Source organism: Ambystoma mexicanum, chromosome 1q (genome assembly GCF_040938575.1).
Source record: "Ambystoma mexicanum isolate Mex_15411 chromosome 1q, UKY_AmexF1_1, whole genome shotgun sequence".
NCBI classification, from domain to species: Eukaryota; Metazoa; Chordata; class Amphibia; order Caudata; family Ambystomatidae; genus Ambystoma; species Ambystoma mexicanum.
The window spans coordinates 816,024,094-816,046,517 of record NC_090922.1 but is presented as its reverse complement, the minus strand read 5'-3'; the positions used below and the strand labels follow the sequence as shown (position 1 = coordinate 816,046,517).

The 22,424-nt window shown below is 44.8% G+C and overlaps 1 protein-coding gene across 4 annotated transcripts in view; it reads right to left on the bottom strand.

Moving 5' to 3' along the window:
* Positions 1–272: 272 nt before the first annotated feature.
* LOC138537078 (2-5A-dependent ribonuclease-like) overlaps positions 273–22,424 on the bottom strand; it is a 402,978-nt gene continuing 380,826 nt past the window's right edge. For all 4 annotated transcript variants that reach the window (XM_069641426.1, XM_069641425.1, XM_069641424.1 and 1 more), the window contains one exon: positions 273–1,157. In XM_069641426.1, coding sequence (XP_069497527.1) covers positions 1,016–1,157 — 142 coding nt within the window. In that variant the 3' untranslated portion in view covers positions 273–1,015. The remainder of the gene's footprint in view (positions 1,158–22,424) is intronic.

Genomic DNA, 22,424 nt, shown 5'->3' with positions numbered 1-22,424 from the left:
GGGCAGGTGGGGAAAAGCTTCAGTGTCGATGAGGGCAGCGAAGAAACATTGGCTGCACACGTGCCATGGTTTCTTATGTAAGCAGGTAAGATTCTCCTGGAGCATGCTAGTAGTTAACCTTGAAAAGAAATTTCACTCAAGGACAGAACAAATGTACGTAGTTATTGAAACAATAATTAAGACAGAGATAAATTTGATGATCAATGTAGACATCTAGGAAGAGATAAGTCACGTTTTACAGAAATTCAGGAATGATATCTTGATTACAAAAATACTGAGAGATGTGATAGTTTATTGTTTACATTATCAACAGCAATTATTGTTTTTAGAAAAATAGATTACATAAAAAATACATTAAACACAGCTGAATGATTGGGATCCTATATCTATCATTCTCTTTGGATGTCTGTGCATTGCAAACTTGTGTGCAAAGCCATCCTTATCCTGAACCCTGGTTAAAGTTCTGAGAACCCCAATAAAGTGATCGATGTCATGGCAATTTTTCCCTCAACTGTGAATTCTGTGATTGTCCGACAACTATTGACTCTGTTCAAGATGCTAGGACCTCTACCTCACCAAGTCGGTGTTCGATACCTGATGCAACATTGTGGGACGCAGGTGCAACAAATGTTTCAACGTATCAACTACCATTTTTTTAAGGGACTGAAACTTTAATAGCCCTCCATACCTCTTGGGCTCGCAGCACCATACAAAGACATTTCATGACAAGCAGCAACCTCCTTGATTCAGATGTTGTTGTAATACTCTAAAAAGCATAAATCACTACGTATTCTTCAATCACATTTTCTATATCACATAATCCCATGCCACATTCCTCATCTATACCTACACAAGAACCCAACAGGAATTGCACATCTGGGTTGCAAGGCATAGGCGACCTACATTGGTGAACAGCAAGCCCTTACATAGAATATCTATCTTTCCCATTCAAGTTCAGGATCTTTTGTGAAACACTGATGAACTAAATAAGAGCAGATGTTCTTGTGATTATTGCTCATTTCTCTAGAGAAAAGCCAAAGCCATTTAGTGAGTCTCTATATTCAGTCGAGCATCGAATCGTCTCGTAGACGTATAGGGTCAGATCTGGAAACCTTTTCAGGAAGTATTCAGCTGGGTTCTGCACAATGTCCTTTATGCTGAAAACAGAAAGAAAGTGCATGATGAATAGCAGCGTAGAGATGGCCAAAAACCCAAACAAATTAGTATTCATCGTAAGACTGAAAGCATATCTTAATGATCCTTACAAACAAGCCCATGGTCTTACACATATGCCTTCATAGCATGTGATTCTTTGAGACCTTAGTTTTACTTTACAAGTTTGGATGCATAGTCTTTATAAAGCTACTCATTGCAACAAAATCATAAAAGTAGCAGAAGCAGCATCAAATGCCCTTTAACCTCCCATCACACAATTAGTTAATGTTAATGTTAAAGGATATTTGTACCACACACTAACACCACCGGAGTGGTCCCCTGGTGCTCTGGCAGCTCTGAAACAGGAAGGGGGGGTGAGTTAGTCGGAATAAGTGGGATAAGTGCAAGAGAGCAGTGATGTGCTGTTGGCAGCCTCAACACGTTTAACACCGTTCGCTGGGGTTGGGGTGTTTTCCAGTCGGTAAACATTGTGTGGTGTTGTGCAAGTCTATGTGAGGTTTGTTTTGTTGTTGCAGTGTAGTGAGGTTTGTGCGGTTTGTTGTGGTATAGGGTTGTGGTTGTGTCTGGTTAGAGTTTGAGAGGTGTAGGCGGAGGGTTGAAATTGTTAGTGGATTGGTTATTGGCATCATTGGGGGTCATTATGACCCAGGCGGTAAGGGGTCAACGGCGCCGTTAAAGGTGCCGGAGCCGTCAACCCCTTACCGCCTCATTAAGAGTCTGCTTGCGGGAACACGCTAAGGATGTCTGGTCAGACCAGATGTCCTTAGCGGGTCCCGCAAGCAGACCAGGGTGCTAACGGGACCCAGGCCCGTTGTTAGCACCCTCCCCATTCCCATTGAGCCCTATAGGGGCTTGAATGGGAATGGGGATGTGCTGAGGTCGGCTTCCCTGAATGGGGAAATACCAGGCCCTCCAAGGTCGGAATTGCCCGGTAATTCCTCATTCAGGGAACCCGGACCCAGTACCCGGCAAGGGGGTAGCCATGCCAGCCCCCTACCTCATAATGACCCCCATTGTCTATAAGCGATGTGCTGAATTTCCACGTTTTTTCTAGGTGTGGCGCATGAACATCACTGTATGTCAATCTAGCTCTGGCATCAACCGATATTTATTATCCCTTCCATTAATGGCGCTCGCCAATATTCACAACTGTGCCCAAATTCGACCCCTGCCCACCACTGGAGCCTGTCTATGTGTGGGGCTAGCTGGTGTTTGTGATGCCATCCTAATCTGGCCTTGGTGGCCTTCCCGATGCAGTCTGGAGGCGGCTTTGCTCAACAACCGCTACTCTATCCAGATGTGGCTATGGTCGGCAATCACAGTCCCACCCAGTTGCTCACGCAGGCTGTCGCTCACAACCCTGTCATCCAAGCGAGGTACATGCCAACACTCGTAGCTACGTCTAGGCCCTGCATCTGCCATCATTCACAACTCTGTCTCAGTTCTGTGCACGGTAACGTCCATAGCTCCGTCCAAAGTGGCAACTGTCAACATTCATAAATGGCACTTGGTGGCGTTCATGGAGTGGGTGAGGTTGAAGGATGGAATTGGGCAGGACTTACATTCTGTCCTCATGGGGTTGTCGCTTGTGTCCTATTCAGCCTAGCATTGTCTCTCTTGTTATTGTAGGACATTCCCATAGTTGTTTCTGGGCGTTGTCTGTGTCATCCTAATTTTTGTCAACCTGTTCTCTGTGTTTCTTATTTGGTTGTTTCAATTTGTCTCTGTGGTGTTGAAGAGCCAGGTTTTTAGTAGTTTTCTCAATCGTAGGTGATCTTTGGTGTTTCTTATTTCTTTGGTATATTGTTGCAGGTTTTTGCAGCCAGGTGAGAGAAGGAGGAGCCTCCTAGTTTTTACTTGACGTATGGTTTCGCTCCAGGTGGATTTCATTGCTTGATCTGAGTAGTCTTGTTGGTTTGTAGATTGTTATTTTCTTTTGTAGGAATTCAACTCCCTGTCTGCTGATTGCCCTGTGTGCTATGCACATTGTTTTGAAGGTGATGCGATGTGTCACTGGGAGCCAATGTAGTATTTTTAGCGCTGGAGTGATGTGGTCTCTTCTGGATAGTTTGAGGAAGAGTCTGGCTGCTGCATTTTGGATGCGTTGTAGTTTCTTCAGGAGGTATTCTGGCATCCCGAGGTAGAGGCTGTTTGCGTAATCGATTCTTTGCATGATGTGTGTGACGATTGTGAGTGTTTTGTGGGTGAAGGAGAGGAAAGGTAGGATTCTTCTTGTTGTGTGAAGGAGGTAAAAGCATTTCTTGATTATTGCGTTTATTTGTGGTTCTAAGGTTAGGGTGTTGTCCATCAGGCTCCCAGATTTTTTACTACCTTAGAGGGTGTGGGCGTGGTTCCCAATTCCGTCGGCTTAGGGAATGTAGGTGGTGTTCTCTTGAATATTTGGATATAATCATGATTTCTGTCTTTCCTGGGTTGATTTTCGTGTTGTTGGCGTTCATCCAGTTAAAGACTTCTTTTAGACATTCAATTAGGGTTGAGTGATCGGCTTGAGTGTCTTCGATTTTGTAGATGATTTGAATGTCATCTGCGTAGTTGTAGCATATGATTTTGTATTTTTTGAAGATTCTGATTACTGGAGTCTGGTAGATTTTGAAGTATAGTGGCGATAGTGAGTATCCTTGTGGCACCAGAGTAGTGCCATGTCCGTTATACCTAAGTCTTCCAATCTGTTGGTTAGGGTGTCATGGCTAACTGTGTCAAAGGTTGCGGAGAGGTCGAGCAGAATCAGAGCTGAGGTTGTGGATTCTGCGTTTGTTTTTAGGTCGTCCCAGATGGATAGTAGTGCCGATTCTGTTCCTCTTGCAGGTCTGAAACCGACTTGTGCTTGGTCTAGTAGTTGGTTTTTCTACATGTTCTTGGGTTAGTTTGTATACGTACGTTTCTAGGAGTTTTGCCGGGTAGGGAATGTTGGAAATCGGACTGTAGTTGGAGAGGTCTTCCACGTCGCCACTTGTGCTTTTTAAAAGTGGTTTGATATATGCTGATTTGAAGGATTTTGGTACAGTTCCTGTTGTGAGTGAGAGATTTAGGAGGTTTCTGTAGTGCTCTGATGGCGTTCCTTGTACGAGGATTGATTTGAAGATGTCAGGGGGGCAGAGATCCATGGGTGATCCTGCTTTCTTGCTGTGTTTAATCAGCTTGGCGAATTCCTCTGCTGATATTTCCGGAAAGTTTTGGAGTTTGTGCTGTGGCTCTTTCTTAGGTCCGGTTGGTTGAGTGTTATGGTTGGTTGGTCTGCTTTGTATGATTTGTCTGATGTCGTTGATTTTGCTCTTGAAATGGTCTGCCAGGTCGTTGCAAAGTTTCTCTGAGGAGGTTGGAGTGTTATCGCAACCAGGTGGGTTTCTCATTTCTTTAATGATGTTGAACATTTCTTTTTGTGTGTTGGTGGCATTGGTGATTCTGTCATCATAATGCCTTCTCTTTGCCTTTTGTATTTCCTTCTTGTATGCGCAGATTTATTTTTGGAACAGTAATTTCTTCTCTTGGTTGTATTATTTTCTCCATTCCAATTCCATCTTCTTGTTGTCCTTTTTCATGGTCCTTATTAGCGGTGTGAACCATTTTGCCATTCCTCTTTTCTTTTGAGGGGGTAAATGGTTTTTCCGGGGTGGTGTTTTCAATTGCATCCGCAATCCATTTGTGGAGTAGCTCCACTTTCCCGTCTAGGTCAGCCAGCGCTAGTTCTGTAGTTGAGGGTTTGGTCATCTCCAGTTGTTCCATTAGGTTGCTTGCTTTGACAGTTTTCCAGGTTCTTCTTGTGATGGGTTTGTGAGCATGGGGGGGGCTGGAAGTGCACTTGAGTTGGTAGTGTGATCACAAATGAGATGATGAGATGGTCGCTCCACAGTATTTGTATTGGTGGTGCTGTGGTGATGATTTTTTTCTTGGCGAAGATTGCTTCAAGGGTGTGTCCTGCCAAGTGTGTTGCCCCTTTGACCAACTGCTGTAGTTTCATGGTCGTTAGCTGTCCAATTAGTGAGCTTTGAGAGTTGGCATGTTTTTCTTCAAACCAGATGTTGATGTCCCCCATGATTATTAGATGTTGGTGCTTGATGGCTATATTGGTGATGGCTTCTATGAAGTTGTCGACGAAGTTTGCATCGTATGTTGGTGGTCTGTAAACCAGAATGAATGTGATGTTCGTTTTTTAATTCGCTGATAAGTGTATGACCATGGTTTCGCAGTTGATGATGTTGAGGGGTTTGTCTGTTTTTATTTTCAGGTGTTCTTTAAATGCTATTGCGAGGCCTCCTCCTTTTGTATTTTTCCTGTTTACCTGAAGGCATTTGAAGTTGGTCGGGAGGCAGCTTTGGAGTGTGATTTTGTTGTCCAGCCATGTTTCTGTGATGAATAGGATGTCAATGCTGTTGTCGCAGAGAAGGTCAAAGATCTCTATTGAGTGTTTTGACATGGATCGTGAGTTTATTAAGTTGCAGTGGATTTTAAAGGTGTGGTTTGGTTTGTATTTTTTTGTCGGCCTTGTTTCCTGAGTGGTGTTGCGATTTCCTTCCAGGTCGGTCTCTTTTTGAGGTGTTGGTACAGTTGTGTCTGTGTCGTCGAATAGTTCTTCTAGGTTCAGTCTTGGGTTTTTGTTTTCATCAGGTTCTTCTTCAAAGTTTTGTGGCTGTGGAGTGGAAGTTTTTCTTGTTTTGGTGATGTAAGGTGTTAGTGCGTCGATTCTGTTCTTGTTATTGTTATTTCTAGAGTTGTCTGTTCTTCTGTGTGATTGTGTTCGGTTGTCTGCTGTTGATCCGTACGTTGGGTTGGCTTGTTCTGGTGACTGATTACTTGACAGTTATGGAGTTAGGTAGAGTGATTTCTCTCTTCCCCCGGCGTTGGTTCTGTTGTCGTTCCTGTCTGTGGGAGGGTGTTCTGCAGTTGTGAGTCTTCGGTGGTGTTCAGTTGAGTTTGTTCTTTTTTCTCTTTCTCTTTCTTTTGCTCCAGTTCGTTTGCGCTGCATTTTGAGTTTGAGCGTTTTACTTGATCTTTATTTCTGGTTGTTGACGGCAAGTAGGTTTTGCTTTGGTCTGGCTATCTTGTGGTGTTGTACTGGATGTAGGGGGATTGTCTGTTACAAGTTTGGGCTCAGTCTGTTAGCGGTCTTTGTCAGTTGATATTGTTGGCTTGTTCAGTCGTAGTCTCGAGTAAGGTAGGGGAGGTTTGCTAGGGTTCTATCGTTGGGTTATTACAGTGGCTGTCCCTGATGTGGCACTCCCTGGAAAGGTTTACAGCAGTAAACAAATGAAGTGGTGTGACGAAGGGTATAGCCGGTAACTACAGAATTGTCCTAATGAGCGTAGCTGACAATCACTGTATCATCTCATGGAGCGCGACCCAATAATCACAGTATCACTCCACAGTGATCAGCCAATAAACACTTGAACCTGGGAGAGAGGCCTATAGCTAACAATGCAATTTGAAATAGGGCACAGCTAGACTTGAGAGTCCCGCAGAGAGAGGGAGTGTCCTACAGCCAGCAATACAATTTGACTGCCAGAAAATTCAGTTTGAAATAAGGCTCAGCTAGACTCAAGATAGTTGTATAGTGGGGGAGAGGCCCACGCCTGACAGATCAAATGGGTGCAGTACTGAACATAGCCAGACCGAGAGTCACGCACAGTGGGAGAGAGGCCCACGCCCAAAAGGTCAAATGGGTGTTGTACCAAACAGAGCTATGCTTGAGACACAGGTGAACAATTGATTACAATACTAAACACAGCTAGATTTGAGATTCCTGTCTAGTGGGAGAGAGGTCTATGCCTAACATATCAAATGGGTGCAGTACTAAATACAGCTAGACTTGAGAGTGTTGTATAGTGGGAGAGAGGCCTACGCCTAACAGATCAAATAGGCGCAGTACTAAACACAGCTAGATTTGAGAGTCCTGTATAGTGGTTGAAAGGCTTATGCCTAACAGAGGAAATTGGTGCAGTACTAAACACAGCTAGATTTGATAGTCCTGTATAGCGGGAGAGAGGCCTACGCCTAACAGATCGAATGGGTGCAGTACTAAACACAGCTAGGCTTGAGACACAGGTGAACATATGATTACAATACTAAACACAGCTAGATTTGAGAGTCCTGTATAGTGGGAGAGAGGTCTATGCCTAACATAGCAAATGGGTGCAGTACTAAATACAGCTAGACTTGAGAGTCCTGTATAGTGGGTGAGAGGCTTATGCCTAACAGATCAAATGGGTGCAGTACTAAACACAGCTAGATTTGAGAGTCCTGTATAGTGGGAGAGAGGCTTACGCTTATCAGATCAAATGGGTGCAGTACTAAACACAGCTAGATTTGGGAGTCCTGTATAGTGGGAGAGAGGCTTACGCTTATCAGATCAAATGGGTGCAGTACTAAACACAGCTAGATTTGATAGTCCTGTATAGCGGGAGAGAGGACAATGCCTAACAGATCGAAATGGGTGCAGTACTAAACACAGCTAGGCTTGAGACACAGGTGAACATATGATTACAATACTAAACACAGCTAGATTTGAGAGTCCTGTATAGTGGGAGAGAGGCCTATGCTTAACAGATCAAATGGGTGCAGTACTAAACACAGCTAGATTTAAGAGTCCTGCATAGTGGGAGAGAGGCTTACACCTAACAGATCAAATGGGAGCAGTACTAAACACAGCTGGATTTGAGAGTCCTGCATAGTGGGAGAGAGGCCTATGCTTAACAGATCAAATGGGTGCAGTACTAAACACAGCTAGACCTGAGAGTCTTGTATAGTGGGAGAGAGGCCTACGCCTAACAGATCAAATGGGAGCAGTACTAAACACAGCTGGATTTGAGAGTCCTGCATAGTGGGAGAGAGGCCTACGCCTAACAGTTCAAATAGGTGCAGTACTAAACACAGCTAGATTTAAGAGTCCTGCATAGTGGGAGAGAGGCTTACACCTAACAGATCAAATGGGTGCAGTACTGAACACAGCCAGACCCGAGAGTCCCGCACAGTGGGAGAGAGGCCCACACCCAACAGGCCAAATGGGTGTTGTACCAAACACAGCTAGGCTTGAGACACAGGTGAACAAATTATTACAATACTAAACACAGCTAGATTTGAGAGTCCTGTGTAGTGGGAGAGAGGCCCACGCCTAACAGATCAAATGAGTGCAGTACTAAACACAGCTAGATGTGAGACACAGGTGAACCAATGATTACAATACTAAACACAGCTAGATTTGAGAGTCCTGTATAGTGGGAAAGAGGCCTACACCTAACAGATCAAATGGGTGGTGTGCTAAACACAGCTAGATTTAAGAGTCATGTATAGTGGGAGAGAGGCTTACGCCTAACAGATCAAATGGGTGCAGTACTAAACAGGTAGATTTGAGAGTCCTGTATAGTGGGAGAGAGGCCTAAGCCTAACAGATCAAATGGGTGCAGTACTAAACACAGCTAGATTTGAGAGTCTTGTATAGTGGGCTAGAGGCTTACGCCTGACAGATCAAATGGGTGCAGTACTAAACGCAGCTAGATTTGAGAGTGCAGTATAGTGGGTGAGAGGCCTACGCCTAACAGATCAAATGGGAGCAGTACTAAACACAGCTAGATTTGAGACGCAGGTGAACCAATGATTACAATACTAAACACAGCTAAATTTGAGAGTCCTGTATAGTGGGAGAGAGGCTTGCGCCAAACAGATCAAATGGGTGCAGTACTAAACACAGCTAGATTTGAGAGTGCAGTATAGAGGGTGAGAGGCCTACGCCTAACAGATCAAATGGGAGCAGTACTAAACACAGCTAGATTTGAGACGCAGGTGAACCAATGATTACAATACTAAACACAGCTACATTTGAGAGTCCTGTATAGTGGAGAGAGGCCTACGCCTAACAGATCAAATGGGTGCAGTACTAAACACAGCTAGATTTTGAGAGTCCTGTATAGTAGGTGAGAGGCCTATGCCTGACAGATCAATTGGGTGCAGTACCACAAACAGCTAGATTTGAGAGTCCTGTATAGTGGGAGAGAGGCCTACACCTAACAGATAAAATGGGTGCAGTACTAAACACAGCTAGATTTGAGAGTCCTGTGTAGTGGGAGAGAGGCCTATGCCTAACAGATCAAATGAGTGCAGCACTAAACACAGCTAGATTTGAGAGTCCTGTGTAGTGGGTGAGAGGCCTACGCCTAACAGATCAAATGGGTGCAGTACTAAACACAGCTAGATTTGAGACACAGGTGAACCAATGATTACAATACTAAACACAGCTAGATTTGAGAGTGCTGTGTAGTGGGTGAGAGGCCTACGCCTAACAGATCAAATGGGTGCAGTACTAAACACAGCTAGATTTGAGACACAGGGGAACCAATGATTACAATACTAAACACAACTAGATTTGAGAGTCCTGTATAGTGGGAGAGAGGCCTACACCTAACAGATAAAATGGGTGCAGTGTTAAACACAGCTAGATTTGAAAGACCTGTATAGTGGGACAGAGGCTTACGCCTAAAAGATCAAATGGTTGCAGTACTAAACACAGCCAGATTTGAGACACAGGTGAACCAATGATTACAATACTAAACACAGCTGGGTTTAATAGTGTGGGGTCGAGGGAGGCAACAGAGATATTTATAGTGTTTTTGATAGGTTTGATAAGTGGCTAGGCTTCCAGGGTAGAGTAATTGCTCTATTTACCACGTAGACCACTCCTACCGTACAGGTCCTGGTCGTTGCTTATTGACGGCTGGCTACTGGCTTCCCCTGCAGACACCTGCTGAGACTTTCTGGAGTCACCTCTGTTGGAGTTGCCCTTTGCCTTGGGGCCCTAAGCCGCAGGGGCTGCACGGGCAGAGGGCTGCCCTGGGAAGGTCATTAAAAAGTACCTATGCGGCCAATCAGGGGAGGAGGGAGGGCCGGGATTTGGGCTGTGGGAGCGGAAATGGGTCAGGGCAGGGAGAGAGCCTACGCGCTATGGGCAGGTGGCACCGGGGATCTCAGGGGGCAAAACACTCACAGCTCGCAGTCTGGCACAAAGGCGAGCGGCCTGCAGGGTCGGTGCATTAGGCACAGGCCAGATAACAAGAGGGCAATCAGGGGAGGAGGGAGGGCCGGGAGGCGGGCTGTGGGAGCGGAAATGGGTTGGGGCAGGGAGAGAGCCTACGTGCTACGAGAAGGTGGCCTGAAGTAAATTGCAAACAAATCTGCTCAGATTCGAGCCACTGGTGGTCTCAGGTGGCAAAACCCTCACCGCTCGCAGTCTGGGCACCAAAGGAGAGCGGCCTGCAGGGTTGGTGCGTTAGGCACAGGCCAGATAACAAGAGGGCCAATCAGGGGAGGATGAAGAGCCAGGAGGCGGGCTGTGGGTGCAGAAATGGGTCGGACAGAGAGGGAGCCTATGCTCTACGGGCAGGTGGCCGTGTTAGGGAGAATTCTCATAAATGTGCTAATTCCCTCCACCTTAGAGACCCCTGGAAACTTTGCTGGATTTTGAGGACTGGAAAGAGTGTGAGCCTTTTTTCCCACTCTTTCATGTATTTTGATGTGTGTTTTACTCTTGTGTTCATTGATTATGGAGTTTTCAGATAACTCCATAGGCAACTTTACATGTGTGTTACACAACACCCTCAGTGCAGTGACACAGTGATGTCTTTTTAGACTTCTAAAAGGTTTAAATACTTTCTCCGGGATAAACTACAGTTTCCCAGAGAATGTAAGGTTAAATTGACTTTACTAGTCTTTTTAAATTCCTAGACCCAGCACACACTATCTTCCTATAGAGTGCTGGAGGGGTTACCTAGTATCCCCTGTGTCTAGAAACTCATATAACAGTCAAATGCTATCCTTTCCTATCGAAATGGCTGGTGGCAGTAGTTTTACAACGAACTACCATGATTTTTCCCGACCGCGGACACCAGTAGCTAAAAATCGCAGGAGACATGTTTTTGAAGATGGCGCCTTAAGCCGCTTTGTTTAAACAGGTCTTCTTTTATCGCCATTTCTTTTTAGAAAGGTCCTTCTAGAGTTTGTCTCTGCGCGCCAAACTAGGTTTGGTCCCTTTGTTTCTATGCCTTAGGCGGGCTTCAGGATTGAAGACCGCCTCTGGCGTCTGAGTGTCTGTGGTGGGCACGGAGTGAGTGAGGTGCCCGAAACTCCCTGTGCTTAGTCTCCAAGGAAACCCAAATGCACTCTTGCTTGATTGGCTCGCTGACTGTCCGGCAAGGACAGCCACCCTGCTGGGTGAGGGGCAGCTAGGCTGGAACGAAAGGGAGAAATATGTTTAAAAGGCAAGTCTCTTGGACTGGAAAGCAGAGTCGACCACTGGAACGCAAGAACCGAAGACGAGCTGGAAGATGACGGCTGCTGCAACTCCTGGACCGTTGGTTTGCCTGGTGAAGCCCTGCTGCAGGTCCGAATCGCCAAGTTCATCTCGACAGAGAAGCCCTTCAAGGACAACTTCTTCCTTTGAGTTGGTGGGCCCAATCAACTCGTAAGCCACCTGGATACCATTCCCTGAGCTGGTTAGGTTTAACCATGGGGAAGAACACCAGCTTGTGTGCTTGACTACAGCTAGTCGAATTGAAGTAACTCCATTTTGGCAGGGTTTTCTGACGATCCCGTGCAGTGCAGGAGTCCCCCAATGTCTTCCTCTTGTCCCCACGACTGAGGCTCAGGAACAGTGAGATCCGCAGGAACTGCCAGGAACCAACGTCTTCAGCTGCATCTTTTGCTTCATACTAAGGTACTGTGCCAACCCGATTGAGAGAACGCTTCTCTCGCGGTGAAAGTTCGTGAAACTTTCCCAACTTGCAGGCCTAATCAGCTTGTGACCCAACATATGATTCTTTTTCATACAAACTACTTCTGAGAACTTTGGCAAATACTTTACCGTTTACTACAAGAACTGCTCTTTCTTATCCAAGACACTAGCCCATTGACTTTGACCTAAGCCTATTGAACTGAATCGAGTCCTCTAGTGAACTGAAACTATTTGAACTGCCTAAGAAAATATTTGTGATCTATTCTATTAACTTGTGCCTTTTTACTCCCACTTAAAGTAACTGAAATGCCATTTTGCTCCTATTTCAGGGAAGCCTAATTTACTCAGAAACGTATTGGTTTTGTATTGATGTATATTTGTGTATACTATTAAGCTGTCTCCTTCTAGTGAATGTTTTCTAAATCACCCTGTAATAAATTAATTAATACGTGTTTACCATGAAACTTTGAGTGTAAGTGTCTACTTGAACCACTGTGATTGTAAGACCTCTGTGTAACATCCTTGTACTGCTCACATTCCCTCTTGAGATAAGCCTGGATGCTCAGCTCGCTACCACAAACTGTGAAGTACAGACTTATACCACAGGTTGGTTTTGCTTACACCTGTAGTCCTAATTGTATGTGGTGGTTCCAGAGGGTACTGCATGCAATTCTGCCTAACAGCCTGAAGTAAACTGCAAACAAATCTGCTCAGATTCGAGGCAACAGGGGTCTCAGGTGGCAAAACACTCACCGCTTGCAGTCTGGGCACCAAATAGAGCAGTCTGCAGGGTCGGTGCGTTAGGCACAGGCCAGATAACAAGAGGGCCAATCAGGGGAGGAGGGAGGGCCGGGAGGCGGGTTGTGGGAGCGGAAATGGGTCAGGGCAGGGAGATATCCTACGCGCTACAGGCAGGTGGCCCGAAGTAAATTGCAAAGAAAAATTCTGCTCAGATTCGAGGCACCGGGGGTCTCAGGTGGCTAAACACTCACTGCTTGCAATCTGGGCACCAAAGAGTAACATCACATGACTTTTGGCCAGGGGCGTTGCTAGGGGGGGGCTAACGGGGCTGTAGCCCCTGATCTTTTGGCTGTAGCCCCGGATGGAATCTCAGGAGCTATAGCCAAAAAAAAGACTAGCTAGCCCCCAGTCCCAACAGTCACGACATCAGCTTAGCCCCGGGTCTTTTCCAGACCTAGCAACTCCCCTGCTTTTGGCCCCTATCACGTCACAAGAAGTGACATCACGCAGCCGTTGAATGTGATAAAATGACAAAGTAGATAACCAATCATACACATTTTTTTAAATATTTTAAATAACGTGATCCCTAATTGGCAGCTTGAAATGACCACTCTCCTCTACCCACTCCTGCACCAATAAAGCAGCAGACTTTCATGAATCATTGAGTGGGCATCGGCAATTACAGAATCAGATACGAGGCTGCCGGGAGTGACACCTTATGACACTAATACCACAATGTACTGGCCATTAAGAAGATGCATGCGTTCCAATACTTTATTAAGGCTGAATACTCCCACACCAGATCCACCCCACCAGACCGCCACACTAATCCATCCACATGCGCAGCATGGCATTGGTTGAAACTGTTTTGCAATGTTCAAAGGCATTTCTTGGTATGTTGATGTCCACATTATCGTCCAACTTCAGCGGTTTTTGCGCACGCAGATTTTATTAACTGGTTTTGCGATGGGCATTATGCAGAATTTCTGCCATTACCCTGATAAGGAGCCACTATGGTTACATTCCTGTAAGAAGGATGGGATAGTGTCTCAGGGGTTGCTGATGGTTAAAAGCAGGTCTTCAGCAAACATATGTATTTTCCATTGCTCGTTGTTTATCTTTATCCTGGATCGCCAATTGAAGAAAATGGCAGGGTTAGCAGAAGTGACAGCACTCTAAATGCTGACATCACAGGAAGCGTCGTCACATGACCTTTGAACGTGATGTTAGCACAGGAAGTAACCACATACATGTATAACAAATAACTACAACAATTCTATGATTAACAAAATAACTATAAGTAAGGCTAACAAAAGGCGATTTTAGTTTCCTACCATATATTAACAATGGTGCTCACTCAATATGACACAGGTACAGTCATGATATGCCAGGGGCACAACCAACAAAACCATCATAGGCCAGTTTCACTGCAGGGATGACATTTCAAAAAATGCCAGGGGTTCGGAAGTTACATCACACACCTAGTGACATCACATGAGGAGGCATCATATGACCTTTTGACCCCATTGACATTATAGGAAGTGACATTACTGATGTAAATACAATCAACAATTTGTGTAAGATAGATACATTAATAAACGATTCCTTAAGCAAACAGTCCAGCTGAGATGTACCAGGGTGCAGCCATTATTACAAAGAGGCACACACAACTGAGTCATCGTAAGCCAGAGGCAGTGCTTTTATATGCCATTCATTTGAGCCTCATGTAGCTACTTACTGCCAGTGCATGCCAGCTGTTTTGTCTCATGCCAGATAGCCATCATAGTCAAGGTTTTTGTTCATATGCCCAAGTACTGTTATCATATGATAAGTGCAGCTTCAAATGCCATTGTACGCCAGCTAATATCATTTCATTCAATGTACTGCCTAACGAGCCAAGGTACTGTGACCATAATCTAAGTGCAGTCACTTATGGCAAAGTAGGGTTTACCCGTTATAGCCTCACATGCCCGGTACAGCTGTATATGCCCAAGTGTCTCCACTATATGCAAAGTGTAGCCTCAATGGCCAGATGTCAGTCAGTCTTTCTGTTTCTGAGCACTATTCTCCTACCTACTAATAATCCACTTATCAACCTCAGAAAGACTGCATCTTACAGGTTTTTCTGCAAGGTTCGGGCATACCCCATGTTAGAGGAAAGTGCTTATCCCGATAGCTATGCTAGATAAATCCTCATAATCCAGATAGAGTAATTATATGCAGGGTTAAGGTTGACATGACCAGGTATTGCCATCATACGGCAAGTGCAGGTTCAAATCTCCAAGTAATACCTTACATTGGCTAATGCATCATAAGTCTGGTAGTATCATATGCATGGTAGTTTTATATGCTCAGGTGCAGCCATCGCACACCATTTGCATCTCATTCCCATATAGACCCCATTCCACCACAACAATCACATGCTTGGCCATGATACCCTGAAAGGCATTGTCTTCCCACCACAGCTGTGGCCCCCTGTTTATCTATTAGGTGAATTGATCATCCAAGCACAAATATATATATATATATATATGTGCACAAAGAAACTGATCACCAACTAGCATAATTAACTGAACAGTGATGCTTGGTAAAGTCTTGTATTTTAATTTGTCTTCCTGTCCTTTAAAGAAAAGAGCACCTATTCTAAGCTGTTTGTTGTTCATCACAACATATCTTTATATATTTGTTCGGACTGATAAAGAAGAGAATCTGACAAAGGCTATAATTAAAAACTTGTTGTCGTTCACAAGTTGGTATAGGATGGCTTACATTCATCAGACCCCATTTCCAGGGATGTGCTTTGAGAAGACTGAAATGCTGGACACGCTTCTAAAAAATACTTGGAAATTTAAGATTATGCATTTTATTTCCTGCTGTATTAAGGAGGAATAAATCATTTAAAAAAAACAAGTAAGACTATGGGCCTCAGTAGGACCCTGGCGGTCCCGTAATGAACGGTGCCGGTACGGGACCGGCACCGTTCATTATGGGCTGCCCTATTATGAGGACTCCTGCGGGACTCGCTAAGGAATGCCTGGCCAGACCAGGCATCCTTAGCAGGTCCTGCTAGCAGTCCAGGATGCTAACAACGGGCCAGTCATTAACGGGCCCGTTGTTAGCATCCTCCCCATTCCCATTGAGCCCTACTGGGCTCAATGGGAATGCGGATTCATTTTTACCAGGTTCCAGAAAAGGGCAATTACCGGCGGCAGCCGTGCCCTTAATAATGAGGGGGCAGCTGGGTACCTGTTTGTTACGGATTTACATCAGAAGGCCTTCCCCACTGAGGCCAGGTGTATCATGTTACCACTGAGCGTTTTGATGTCCAGTTGGAGCTACTCCTCTCTGCCTTTGCAGGGAAAGGGAGACATTGGCCCATTTAGTTATTTTCGGCCCCCTCTATGCAGATATTAGAAAAACGTTGATACTGGGGGTTTTGAGAGACAATGGACTGAGGCGTGTCTAGATCCGAGGATGGCATTTGCTTTTGGCAGCTTCCTGAGAAAAGCATGGGCTAAGAGAGCTTGATTATTGTTACCAGAGCAACAGAATCCTGTGTAATGAAAAAGTACACATACAAAAGTATTGTACCCATGCAATATCTCAATACAATCATTGTTTTATATCAATCCTCTACATGAATAAGTGCTTGCTTTTAACCCTATGATGTCATCATAACAATGAATGTACAAATAATTTTTGGATTTCTCTATTTTGTTTGATGAACACATTTAGGCCTTTGGGCCTCATTACAAGGTCGGCAGTAACCCACTTGTGCACCAGTGGGCTGCCGCAAACCTCGTAACACTGTCTCTGCCGCCTGATATCCCAGTGCCACCGGGACATTCCAGGTGGTGGCGGAACGGGATGTCAGGTGGCGGAAACTGTTAGTCCCCATTGCCGTGCGGGAATGGGGACACGGAACCACCGGCACCGTTGTCAACGGTGCTGGTGCGTCCATGAAAACCATGCCTGCAGGGGGCGGTGCTCCCGGCAGGTCAGACCTGCCGGGAGCACCGGCCCCTGCAGGCATTCTCGTAGTCTGGCAGTACGGAAAGAGTGCTGGTACATTGCTACTGGCACCCGTATTTCCGGACCGCCAGACTTCAAATGAGGCCCTTTGTTTTCACATTGTATGATATTTGTTTTTATGTTCGTTTTATGAATGTATGATCCAAAATAAACGAGTTTGACTGACTGATTTTATACTCGTGTGCATGTCCATATTATGGAAATTGGTACATATAATGTGTGCAGACAGCCATGCAGTAGATGCAAAAGTGCAAGGCTTCTGCATGTGCTGTGCTTGCATCACTGAGTCCTAAAGAAACATTCTGCTGAAGATAATATTGCACTGGGCCTGATGTTGCCAGCACTGCCTCTAAATCCATCGGTATCAGTGGTAGGGGAAGGGGCTGCAAGGGGAATGCCAGGGGTAGCTACCCCCAAATGACCTCCATGTTTCACTGCCTTTTTATGCCAGTACAGCCTCATATTGCCAATTACTGCCACTTACTGTTGTCGCATGCCAGTTAAAGGCTTGCGTGACAGGCAAAAGCATAATATACTAAATACAGCCTCACATAAATATAATAATATGCCAAATGCAGATGCAATTGCCCAGTTTCTGTCATTGTATGCCCAGTAAAGTTTGATATGCCTGGTTATAGTCACCATATGAAAAATACAGCCTCACATGTCCAGCTGATTCTATCATATTTCAAGTGTAAGCTCATTTGCCCACCCTTGCCCCATGTTAGAATGGATTTCTAAACTCTGGCTTGGTGGATAGATGTTTAGGAGGACACCTTTGTTGGATATCAGGGATTTCTTCTGTGAGTTAAAGTCACACCAATCCAGGCAACGTGGAGAGTGGTCAAGGCTTAGTCTCAGGAGAGGTGAGTGGGGTCAGGGGTCCACAATGAGTCCACACAGCAAAATACCAAGGATTATAATTAGACAGTTATATAAATATACTATTTATTATAGGCCCAGGATAACACATTAGAAATGAATAAAGGCAGGCAAAGTGTCACATAAAACTATCTACTATAAAACATATATACAGACATGTTAGTCAGTGAACATAAATCAATTACTTCACCAATACCTGCAAAGGAAGAGGGTAAGTAATTTAGTTAGCACCAACACTCATCTGAAATGACAATCCTCACTTTGAAAGCCCAGCCCTAAGATGAATGGGGCCTTGCGCCCAATGTTCAACCTGTGCGTAATACGTTACAATACTTTCCGGAGACTGGTAAAAGTTAGAAGTGTTCTGAAGATGTGAGGAAAGATTCAAAAGACAGGTAAGTATCTGTTATTGCTAATGAAACTGTTCCCAGCTTTCAGATGGCTTTAGATAGCAAGTATTACACAGTCCAAAGTATTACAAAACTTAGCTCCAAAGTTAGAAAATGCTACGGATGAAATAAGACCACAGGTAAGTATCCTCACTACTCACTGCCCTTACTTCGGTTTTGGTCCAGACTTGGCAGGTCTGGACGTGGTCACCAGAGGCACGTTGTCCTGCCTTCCTTTCGGTTCCCAGACGACCAGATGCTGCAGGTGCATAGACGGGTCTGGATGGTCAGTGGTGCTGCTGCACTCTGTTCCCGAGGAAGAATGTGGACGACACCACTGCAGCACTTCTCAGGACACCGGAATCGATGCGGGGAACTGCTCTGTTCCGACAGTCACTCTTTTCAAGGTGGCGCAAAGGGATTCAGCTATTGTGGTCTGACACAACCTTCAGCCTTCTGCTCTCCTATCGTGGTAGCCCAAATTCGAGCTTAACAGTTCAGTGGATGGCCCAGGGAACAGGCTCTCTTGCAGGGTTACCAGGAGACGTCAGGAATGGTTGGGCCCACCACTCCAAAGGGTTGAAGCACTAATGAAGGCCTTCGAGGTCAGTCGCCAAGCAGGGGTTCTCCCGAACAGTCGCAGGATTCAGTTGTCAGGCCTCGTCAAGTGCATTGCAGGATTGTCCTTCGTCTGCTCGGCTTCTCAGGGTACTTGGCTCCTTCAGATCTGCTGGAACGGCTGCAGGGCTCCTCTTCTTATCCAAAGTTAGGTTAGTGCTCAGACTCAGCCCTCCAATGGCAAGATCTGCCCAACTCATGCACAATAGCAGTGGTCCAGTTGGGGATCACTGTGGGTCTCATGCACGCATGAACATCAAACCATATTGAGCCAGGTTATAGATTAGGACCAGACAGCCCAGCCCACTTCCTGACTCCTCCCACACGTGCCCTGCACTAGCCCACAAAACCTTTGCGCTTCCCAGGCAGTGCATGACCATACAAGGATTTTCCTTACCTGAAAAGGCAGGAATTATGCAAAAACACAAGATAGCCAAGATACAAAGGAAAACCTTGTGGCATGGTTAGTGTAGGGCATTAGCCACAGTAGGTAGCCAAGCATGGTAGGCATGGTGAGGCTAACCCAAAATATACTAACAAGTATACAAAAGTAAAAAAGTAACTGCTGCCACCAGTTTGTCCCTTAGCACATCTTAGGTAACCAAAATAATCCCTTGAGTGCAGTCTAGGGTCACACAAAAAGAAACCCCATTCCACTGCATTGGAAGATGAATTGTGCAATGATAAAAAAAGGTTACCCAAACAAGAAACAAAGTAACAAGACTAAGGGAAACATAGTTTCCCAGTACTGACAGCCACAAGGACTAGTCAGTTCCCCCATAACATGTGAGCAAAAGGAGCTGAAGGCTTCACTGCACTGAAAAAAGTCAGGACAGGGTGTTAATCAAAAGCAAAAAGTTTAGGGGTCCACAGAATAAGGAGGAAAAGTTGCTTCTAGAGAAAACGTTCCTAACACTCCACAGGGTTACATGTCTTTCCATCAAATCTTTGCCATCGAGGATTAATTCCAACAAATCTTTTCCATTGAAAGATCTGTCATTGAATTGGCATACATAAAGTGTTAACTGTTTGAAATCAGCACTGGACAGCTCCCTCTAACTTGTGTAATGTCAGCGAGAGCACTGGACACTTTTTTTTTAGGGGGGGTTCCACACTAACCCCCCAATAAAATAAAGGTCCTGAGTCCTGAAATTGCACACCAACACTACACAAGTCAGAGGTAGCTGTCCAGTGCTGAAATCTATTCAATACAGTTTCAATGTATTTCAGCACTGGACAGCTCCCTCTAACCTTTGTAGTGTTTATTTTTTATTGGGGGGTTCCCCCCCAAAACACCCCCAAGCCCCCATTTTCAAAATGGAACCCTTTCCTCGACCCATTGAATTTCTAACCCAAACATCCATATAACTATTTTTAAGGCATGTTTGAGTTGGAAATTCGATGGAAAAGAATTTCAATGAATACATTTCAATGGAAAAAGATTCTATGAATCTTTTTTCAATGGAACGACTGTAACCCCTCCACAGCATTGGAGATGTAAGGCTAATGGTTCTGTTGTCAGGACAAGAAATGGTGGCGAGATCTGAGGGTGGAAGGGTTTGTGTTTCACACAGTTCGAGTGTGATCATTGTGCATTTTAGGGGTAAATGATTCAGCTTGTTGATTGGCAAACAATTAAGCAAAATAAGGCTGTAGCGGAAGAGCGATTCATTCAGGATCACACAATTAGATGAAAGGTAGAAGCAAGGATTTTAAACTAGGTGTCCTTGTTTCACAGTCACCAATTTACCAAGTAGACCACATGTCCTGCCACCCCATCCTTAGTTTTACATTAACATACTAAGGCATTTTCTTCTTTCTTTTCTTTTTATGTTATGTTATTTGGCATTTATATAGCGCTCTATATATCATTGGTATGACCTCAAAGCGCTGGTAGGTTAAACGCCCTCGGGAACCGTAGTTCTGGTCAGTATGAACACAAGTTGTTTGTGTTTAATAAAGTGGATTTGCAAGACACCAAACAATATTCTGAAAAAAGCTTTGAAATATAAAACAAATCTTTACATAAATGTGTTGGATAAAACGGGTATGATGTTTTCCCTTGCTTTTTATATTGTAGTAGCTTACATCAATTTTAGACAGATTAACGTTAGCCAACTTCATTTCTGAAATGTACAAAAGTACATAAAAATAAAAGTGTCACACATAAGATAAAAGGTGACACAGAAGCAAGTTGCAAACATAGTGATGTCTCACACACACACACAGACACACACACACAAATTATGCAAAATACACGTGACGCCGAAACATAGATAGGGTTGTTCATGCAAATGTTGTGGCCTAGCAGTTCGGGCTGGACTCCCACCTTTCGGGTTCCGTAGGGATTCATTTTAAATGCTGTCTGCAAAGCGTAATTTTCAGGGTGCATTTAGCTTTTTAACAAAACAGAAAGAAAGCAAAGAGTAAGAGCAAGTTTGTCCGTTTTCACTCTTTACCTTTGTATTTCATGTAAAAGTTGAAAATGACATGCAGGTCACCCAATATCATGTACGTGCTAACGCAGGCGGTCCCCTGCATGCAATTCACACTTTTTACAAAATGACCCCCTTAGTGTCAAAACTAAAGGGATTCATTTCAGATCAGTAGTGCTTTTCACTGGGTGATTATACACGTTTGGCATCAAAGTGTGAGGGGCAGTCAGCCAGGAGTCGCAAGGGCAGTGCCGGGTGTACCAAGAGGATTTCTAGGGGTAGAGGCCGGTACCTGTGGCTACCCCTAATTGACGTCAATTGGTATTCATTACTGGCAAACGGTCTGTATATGTGCTTTTTATTAAGCTGCAGAAGGAATAGCTCATTTCATATGAAGGGGTACTTTGAATAAATAGTTCCATGATATGATATTGATGGCCTTTTCCACACCTAAACTCATCACAATCATTTCATTTGGAAAATAAATGTGTTCTGTGGCGTAACATCTGAATTACATCTGATGTTATCAATTCTATGCCTTCCTTTTACGAACTCTGTTCGGTCAATAATTAAAACGTTATTCAGTCTTGACCAGAGTATGGTTGCCCAGATGTGTGTCAGGGTATTGTAATATGCATCAATCAGACCAATTTAAAAGTAGTCACTGCAGTCCAATGGGCCGATTCCTGATTTCAAGATTAGGAGAATAAGATTATTATTTGCCTTTCATTTGCTTCATTGAACTCGTCACACAGCATGGGTGCAATTTCTTGTTGCAAGGGTTTATAGAAGCTGTTGTAATCCCATGTCTCCCCGGTGACATTCCAGAGCAAGGCACACTCCTTTGATCAATCTTCTAAAATCAAATAGCGAGAATTTTCGGGGGTCCTTCTTATCCAGCTCCACTATTCGGAATGACACTTTAGGTGGGGGTAGAGGTCTAAAGACCACCTCTGCTTCGGGTTGGTCACTTTGTTAGTTTATTTCGTTTCATACAGCAGAGGCAGTGCAAGGATACTGGGCCTCATTACGACTGTTGCGGTAAGGCAACAACGGCGCCGGTAGTGCTACCGGCGCTGTTGTTGCCATGCCGCCACATTACGAGTTTGCTCACGGGTGCTGCTCTGGACGCCTGGTCAGAGGTTTTGCAGGACCCGGACCCGAGTTTGTAGGTAGCCATGCCCTTATTAAGGGCATGGCTACCCCCAAACTCGTAATGAGACCCACTTTGTTTGGATGAAAAGTTCATTTTGTTTCCTTTTCTCCAGTGGGGGCCCCACACAGGGTCAAATGTCTGATTGGTCAGCCCAGTACCTTGGTTGCCCCTAAAAGTTCCCCAAGAGTTTGCAGGAGTAGTGGCCAGCATGTGTGGGGCGAAGGGATAGTGCTCCATCGAAATGAACAGGAGAGTTAAGT